Source organism: Nicotiana sylvestris, chromosome 11, assembly GCF_000393655.2.
Source record: "Nicotiana sylvestris chromosome 11, ASM39365v2, whole genome shotgun sequence".
Lineage (NCBI taxonomy): Eukaryota > Viridiplantae > Streptophyta > Magnoliopsida > Solanales > Solanaceae > Nicotiana > Nicotiana sylvestris.
In genome coordinates this window covers 64851403-64859477 of record NC_091067.1, presented here as the reverse complement: position 1 = coordinate 64859477, position 8075 = coordinate 64851403, and the positions used below count along the sequence as shown (strand labels likewise).

At 35.9% G+C, this 8075-nt stretch overlaps 1 protein-coding gene across 1 annotated transcript; it reads right to left on the bottom strand.

The window, feature by feature from the left end:
• Positions 1-7170: 7170 nt before the first annotated feature.
• On the bottom strand, positions 7171-7632 carry LOC138881111 (uncharacterized mitochondrial protein AtMg00860-like). The gene has a single exon (XM_070161313.1). The coding sequence runs from the start codon at positions 7630-7632 to the stop codon at positions 7171-7173; it is 462 nt and encodes a 153-aa protein (XP_070017414.1).
• Positions 7633-8075: the final 443 nt, after the last annotated feature.

The window sequence follows — 8075 nt, the reverse complement described above, 5'->3', positions numbered from 1 at the left end:
ACCCAATTCTTCCTCCGTAAGATGTGACGGCACCTAGTCTCTATGACTAGGTAAGCCTAACAGTTGCAGAATAACGAAAATGAAAGCAAAAATTTAACAACTAACTGCAACAGATTAAATAACTGATAAAAATGCCGCTCGGCATGAACAATAACCAACACTCGAGTATACACAGTATTCCCAAAATTCAGAAATCATAAATCACAAGCTACAGAAGAAAACTAGTATCTCTATACACCATAGTCTAAGAAAAGATATGGAAAGGTAAATGACATAGGAGGGATGTAGGGGGACTCCGAGGTATGCGGACGACAGATATACCTTGAAGTCTCCAAAGTCTCAATGCTCGTTGATGACGAGGCTGATACGAAGTACCTGGATTTTCACATAAACATGTGCAAAAGAGTAGCATAAGTACACCATAACGGTATCTAGTAAGTGCCAAGCCTAACCTCAGTCGAGTAGTGACGAGGTCAGGTCAGAGCCCTACTGGTATATATAATAAATAAGGCAAAAAAAATATTGCAGTGTAATAAGAGACTGAAAATTTAACAAAGAGAAAACCACAGAAAAATAACAGCACAACACACAGGGATAAAACAGGAGAGGATCTCCCGAGATGCCGTCTCGTAGTCCCAAAAGTAAATATGCAAGGATATCTCTCGAGGTACCGCCTCGTAATCTCAAAAGTAAATGTGCAGGGGGATCTCCCGAGGTACCGCCTCGTAGTCCCAAAGTAAATGCACAGCTCGAAACCGATGAATACAACAATTAACAGCAAGAATTCTACAGTTAAGACTGACACAAATAAAGAAAAAATAGGAAATCAACTAAGCATGCTGCACGGAGTTCAAATAAGCAATTAAGACACGTAAACATGCGATATTAGGCTAAACAAGATAACTACACATGCTGGTATAACTCAAGTAAGATGAAACATGTTATTACTCAGCAAAATCGGATTTTACAATAATTAGCCCATGTGCGCACTCGTCACCTCGCGTAAACGGTGCTCACATATTACAGAAGTATCACAACAGTACCAAATCCTAAGGAGATTTCCCCCACATAAGGTTAAGCAAGCCACTTATCTCGAAGCAAGCTCAATCAATCAGTAAGAATGTCTTTTGCACGATTTTCCCACTCCGAATGACCCAAATCTAGACAAAAGCAATTACATACCATAAATATAACTATAAGAAACTAATTTAATTAATGAAATCAAGGTTAAGCAAGAAATTAGAAAATCGCCCCAAAAAGTCGACCGGGGCCCACGTCTCGAAATCGGGTACAAGTCATAAAATATGAACATCCATTCACCCACGAGTTTTGTGCCAAAATTATCCAAATCCGATGTCAGAACTCAAAAATTTGGTTGAAGAACTTTTCCCATTTTTCCTAATTTTTCAACCCAAATTCGAAATTAAAGGATGGAATCAACTATATATTAACGGAATATAACCATAAATGAGTCAAGAATCATTACCCAAAAGCTTCCTCTGAAAATCCCCGAAAATTTCATCCAAATCCGAGCTCTCTATCTCAAGTTTTGATAAATATGGCTAGCTTTCGTTTTTGAAATGTTTATAACTGCCAAGTGATCCCTTCTCTGCGAACGAGGAAGAACCCTCACGTTCGCGAAGAACAAAATTGCCTCAGTCCAAAATTCTTCATCGTGAACCCAATGACCTAATCGTGGACGCAAAGCTTACTCTGCTCGACCCTACATGAACATGGGACCATCATCGCAAATGCGTAGGCAAATTGCATGGAGACTCAGTTGACCAGCTTTCTCTACGCGAAGGCAGGACCCTCATCGCGAACGCATAGAGATATTACCTCAGAGCTTCGCGAATGCGGAACCTTCATCGCGAATGCGAAGCACAAATCCTCACCTGCCCCAGCTCCTCTTCGCGAACGCGGAACTCCCATCGCGACCGCGAAGAAGGAAACCAACAACTGGAAATACTAGAAATTCTACAACGTCAACAAGTCCAATTTTAGTCTGTTAACCACCCGGAATCCACCTGAGGCCCCCGGGACTCAACTAAGCATACAAACAAGTCCTATAACACCATACGAAATTAGTCAAGCCCTCAAATCACATCAATCAACGCTAAAATCATGAATCACCCTCCAATTCAAACTTAATGAACTTTAAAACTTCAAACTTCTATAACCGTTGCCGAAACCTATCAAATCACGTCCGATTGACCTCAAATTTTGCACACAAGTCATTTGATATTACAGACATATTCCAACTTTCGAAATCGGAGTCCGACCCCGATATCAAAAAGTCCACTTCCGATCAAACTTCCCAAAAATTTTAACTTTCGCCATTTCAAGCTTAATTCAGCTACAGACCTCCAAAACACAATTTGGACGCGCTCCTAAGTGTAAAATCACCCAACAGAGCTAACGAAATCGATGAAACTCCATTCCGAAGTCGTTTTCATACAGTTCCAACTACGGTCAATATCCTAGAACTTAAGCTTTCGTTTTAGGTACTAAGTGTCCCAAATCACCCCGAACCCAAAAACAGAACCTCCCGGCAAGTCACATAAGCAAAAAAGATAAGAGAAAAGCAATAAATAGAGTATCGTGGTTAATACTCTCAAAACGATTGGCCGGATCGTTACAGCTACCTTCATTGCTTCTTCTAGCTCCCCTACCACATCAAAGTACTCTTCGATATCAAATATGAAGTTCTCCGCTTTTTTTAGCATTCTGAGCCCTATTGTAGGGCTTCTCTCACTATCTTGAAGATAAAAGTTTCGAGACTTTCGCGTATGTATGTTGTATTTTAGGTAACCTCTTTTTCATTTTTAATGATAGATATATCAAATAAATTTACAAACTTTTGGCTTCTTAATTTTGTAAAAAGCAGTAGGTTGCATACAACTTATCAAAGACTGTAGAACATATTTTACTAATTAAATTATTTCAAAGGAATAAACTACAATAAATAAACAGTTGTGTCAAAATATTCTTTAAGAATGGAGAGAAATAATTGTAGAAATTCTATAAAGGTGTTTGTGCACGATTAAATAATAATCTTTTGGATTGAGTGTTGTATCATTTACATCAAACAACAAAAAATATGTGCAATCGAAAAGATTACCCGAAAATTTTCAATTGAATACTTAAAAAACAAATAACTATTGCACTTTTTTGTAATGTAAGAACCGCATTGAGGAAGGAAGATACTACACTGAATTGACAGATGAATAAAAATGTTATTTTATAAAAGATAGAACCGGTGCAACTAAGTTTATTTTTAGAAAAAAAAAATATTTTTTTTTAATTGAAGTTTGAATATTTATTGGTACGATTCTTATGCAATGAAGTTAATAAAAATGAGATAGAGTTCATTGGCAGACATTTTATAATCTAAGCAAGTCTCCTACGTAATTAATGTTTACAAAAAAATGAAATTATATGTATATAAAACATATACAAGATATTGTATTTTAATTAAATTAACCACTAAGTTTTGCAAAGGAAGAAATATCACATGGTATTCTGGGGATGCAATGTGTTGCATGAAAGTAATATAAATTAAAATACACTTCAATGATCGTGAAATTGAATAAATTTGAGTAATTAACAGTGTTACATTGCGTGACTTAGAGCAAAAACTAATGCTGCTTTTAAGAAGATAGGTAATTAAGAAGTATGCATGCTCAATTCGTCTCTGTGTATTATACAAATCAAGAAGTTGTGTCAAATGATACTATGTGGTAATTAGGAAACATAAGAGAGTAGTATATGGTAACTATCACTAAGTATATTTGAGCTTTCAAGATTGAATTAAAAGCTTATATTTTCGTAGTTGTTCTTTAATCTCTTATTTTTATGCCCAGTTACAAAATATTCTATTAGCGAACTACAGAAATATTTATCTAATTGGGTGATAAAAGTATTAGTAGTAATTTGAAAAGGTTTAGAAAGATAATAAAAATAAAAGAATTCAAGACAAGAGGGTTGTTAGACCTAACAAATAGGTAATACTATTTTTTGTGTTATATTCTTATTAAAATTGCATTTATTAATAATATTGACTGCTGTTAAATTCTTAATAAGGAAAAAGATTCAAGCAACACTTTTTAATAATCACGTGGATATATTTCAACACTCCTCATCATTAGAGTTGTCAATATGGGTTGGGTCGGGCTAGCCCAGCCCAGCCCACGTGGGCTTTAGCAATTGACGGGCTAGGTTGGGCTAACCCACCATTTTGATGGGCCTTATAATGGTCAGCCCATCCCAGCCCTATGTGGGCCGCGGGCCCCCACAGACCGGCCCATCATTTTTTAAAAATATAATTTTATATTTTTTCTTTAAGTTCTGACCTTTAAAAAGATAATTATTTAAAAGTTAAAAAATATCTTATTGGAAAAAATTCGCAAAACTTAATAACTTTTTATATTGTTCCAATATATCACAATAAATACTAAACAAAGTAAAAGACAGGACTATATTTCATTCACTAAAAGTCAAAACTTAAAACAAACTATTCAAGAGAACGTTCATGATGCTTATGAGATATCCAACACATCATCTTCATCAAATACATTTGAATTCGCTTGTGACAAAGTTGTCTTAACATCTTCACTTTCATCCACAATTCATATGCAATATTAATTAGTTAAATATTAAAAATAATTAAATTTTAAAAATGAATAATATTTAAATTCACATAAAAAATATTACCAGTTTGAGTTCGAGAAAACCTGTGCAGCCAATTTCGAGTAGTAACAAGTGTTTGGACATTTTCATAATAAATGCAACTTCTATACTTTGTAAGAACACGCCACCAATACTAAATGTTGATTCCAATGGTACAATAGTAATAAGAATGCTAAGTACAGCACGCACCATCATTGAAAGATTGAGATATTTTCTAGAATGGTCCTTCCAATACATGACAACATCATCTCTTGAAACTTCTCAAGATCAAGTTTTGGTTTCTCTTAGTAAAGATCCAATTCTGACTTTCCATCTTTAAAGGCAATATACTTTTTATTTTTTTATATATTTTAAATAAATATTTTATTAGGCCCACGGCCCGGCCCGGCCCGGCCCAGCCTCAATCAAGCCTCACGGGCCACGGGCTTACTCAGGTCGGGCTTAAAAGCCTCGTTTTTAAACGGGCTTCAAAAATTCTAGCCCAGCCTTGCTAAATCACGGGCTGGGCTGGGCTAGCCCAACGGGCCAAGCCCATATTGACGGCTCTACTCATCATTGTAGGTTCAGATGGTATTGAATCATCGTAACCTCAATAAACAAATTATCATACCACAATTCACATTAATCATTTACAAAAAGTTGTACTTTATTTTTTAAGAATAATTATTTACTCAAATCTATATTTAAGTAATATTAATACTATTATTTTACAAAAGTGTGCATTACGTAACTCAACATACAAATCGAATGCATGTGCCGAGAACAATAATCATCTTGATGATGGTAGACATCGAAATTTTAACGGATCAAGCTAAATCCTAAATTTAAGATACTACAAGACTCTTGAAATCCTAAGGGAGGTTACTCTACCCTAAACCCTAACGCACACCTATATAAAGTGATACATATTCCCTTGAAGAGGCGTCTCAAAAATCCCATATATTCTCGGGATTTTCACCAAGGGATTAATGCATAAAATAATATTGTGATCAATAGATGTTCTTCTTGATAACCAAATACTTTAAGAAGAATATCCATACAATGATCGATTTTTATGGAGATGAAATGGTTTGCAACTAATTTTCAACATCTGAAAAATAAACTGCACCACAAAAGAATAAAGTGATTTTATTTATAAACATTGCGGGTTACAACTCTGTTTATCCCTTGATTCTTCCTACGAATTATTCTCCGTGATTCGAGGGCTGGATCAACGTATTCTCGAACGTAGGATGATACAGATCTCTCTGGATTATTTGCTCTCCATGAAAGTCGATCATTGTATGGATATTCTTCTTGAAGTATTTAATTATCAAGAAGAACATCTATTGATCACGATATTATTTTATGCCTTAATCCCTTTGTGAATATCCCGAGAATTTATGGAATTTTTGAGACGCCTCTTCAAGGGAATATGTATCCATTTATATAGGTGTGCGTTAGGGTTTAGGGCAGAGTAACCTCCAAGAAACTCTGATAGACTCCTAGGATTTCAAGAGTCTTGTAGTATCTTGAATTTAGGATTTAGCTTGATCCGTTAAAAATTCGATGTCTACAAATGCCCCCTACTTCAAGGTTTGTCGGGGTGTAGGCTTGCTGAAACTTGAAGATAAAACTTGAAGTACTTGACCATCACAGCAAATGATTTTGAAACTTAGAGTTTTCGATTTACAGGAGGAAGAGATGAAGGGCAGAACTGGTCCCACTAAGCGTGCCAATTTGTTTGCAACTAATTTTCAACATATGAAAAATAAACTGCAAGTACAAATGAATAAAGTGATTTTATTGATAAATATTGCGGGTTACAACTCTGTTTATTCCTTGATTCTTTTCCCGAATTATTTTCTGTGATTCGAGGCCTGGATCAATGTATTCTCAAATGTAGGATGATACGGATCTCTCTGGATTATTTTTGTAGACATCGAGATTTTAACGGATCAAGCTAAATCCTAAATTCAAGATACTACAAGACTCTTAAAATCCTAGGAGTCTATCATGGTTTCTTAGTGGCTACTCCACCCAAACTCTAATTCATTCCTATAAATAAGGCTACATGTGTCCTTCAAAGATGGTCTCAGCAATTCCATAAACTCCCGGAATATGCACAAAGAGATCAAATATACGATCTCTAAAATTCCATAAGACTCTTGGAATATTCATTAAGAGATCAAAGATATGTCAAATATGTCTGCTCAAAGTTCTAGCAACATTCAAGATCCAAATGGCGTGTTGCTACATGCTTCTTGATCATCAAATACATCGAGGAGATGCATATCATCCTATGTTCTAGAAATACACCGGAAAGACCCTTGAATTATGGATAATAAATCGGAGGAAAGAATCAAGGGATAAACACAGAGTTGTAACCTACAATGTTTATCAATAAAATTCTTTTTTCTTTATAGTTGTTTGTGATTGCAGATTTAATTTTCTCTGCATAAATTTGTGGCAAACATTGGACCATTTGTATTGGACCTCGTGTTAATTCATCTCATTTGGTGTCATCATCCTGCTCAAGTTGTAAAGGGAGTTTTCTTTTCCTTCACTATTTTCTTGGGCCAACAGCGCTCCAACAGACCTTTCTTGTGCTGAAATGTATAGTATTAGCGGTTTTCCAAGTATAGGGGCTGCCAAAACTGGAAGCTTCATCAAGTAGGATTTAATGCTCTCAAAGGCATTGCTACATGCTTGGTCCCATTTGAAAGGGACACCTTTCTTCATAAGGCGACTAAATGGTTGGTACCTCCCAGCTAGGTTTGAGATGAATCTTCTAAGGTATGCTAGCTTTCCTTGCAGACTTTTCAATTCATGAATATTGCGGGGCTTGATCATTTTCAAAATGGCATCCACTTTGGCTTGATCAATTTTGATCCCTCGATGTCGGACAATGAAACCAAGAAACTTTTCGGAAGTAACTCCAAAGGCACATTTCAATGGATTCATCCTAAGTTAGTACCTCCGGAGCAACTCAAACACCATTCTCAAGTCTTTCAAGTGGTCGCCCCTCTTTCTTGATTTTACCACCAAGTAATCCACATAGAATTCGATATTCTTGTGGAGAAGGTCATCAAATATATTCTACATAGCTCTTTGGTAAGTAGTACCAGCGTTTTTCAAGCCAAAAGGCATTACCTTGTAGCAATAAATATCTTGGGGGTACAGAATACAGTAAGCTCTTAATCTTTTGGCGCCATGAAGATTTGGTTATAACTTGATGAACCGTCCATAAATGACATGACCTCGTACCCAGTAGTAGCATCGATCATCAGCTCTGGAATAGGAAGCGGGAATTCATCTTTTGGGCACACATTGTTGAGATCCCTGAAGTCGATGCACACTCGAATCTGGCCATTTTTATTCCTTACAGGGATAATACTTGAAACCCA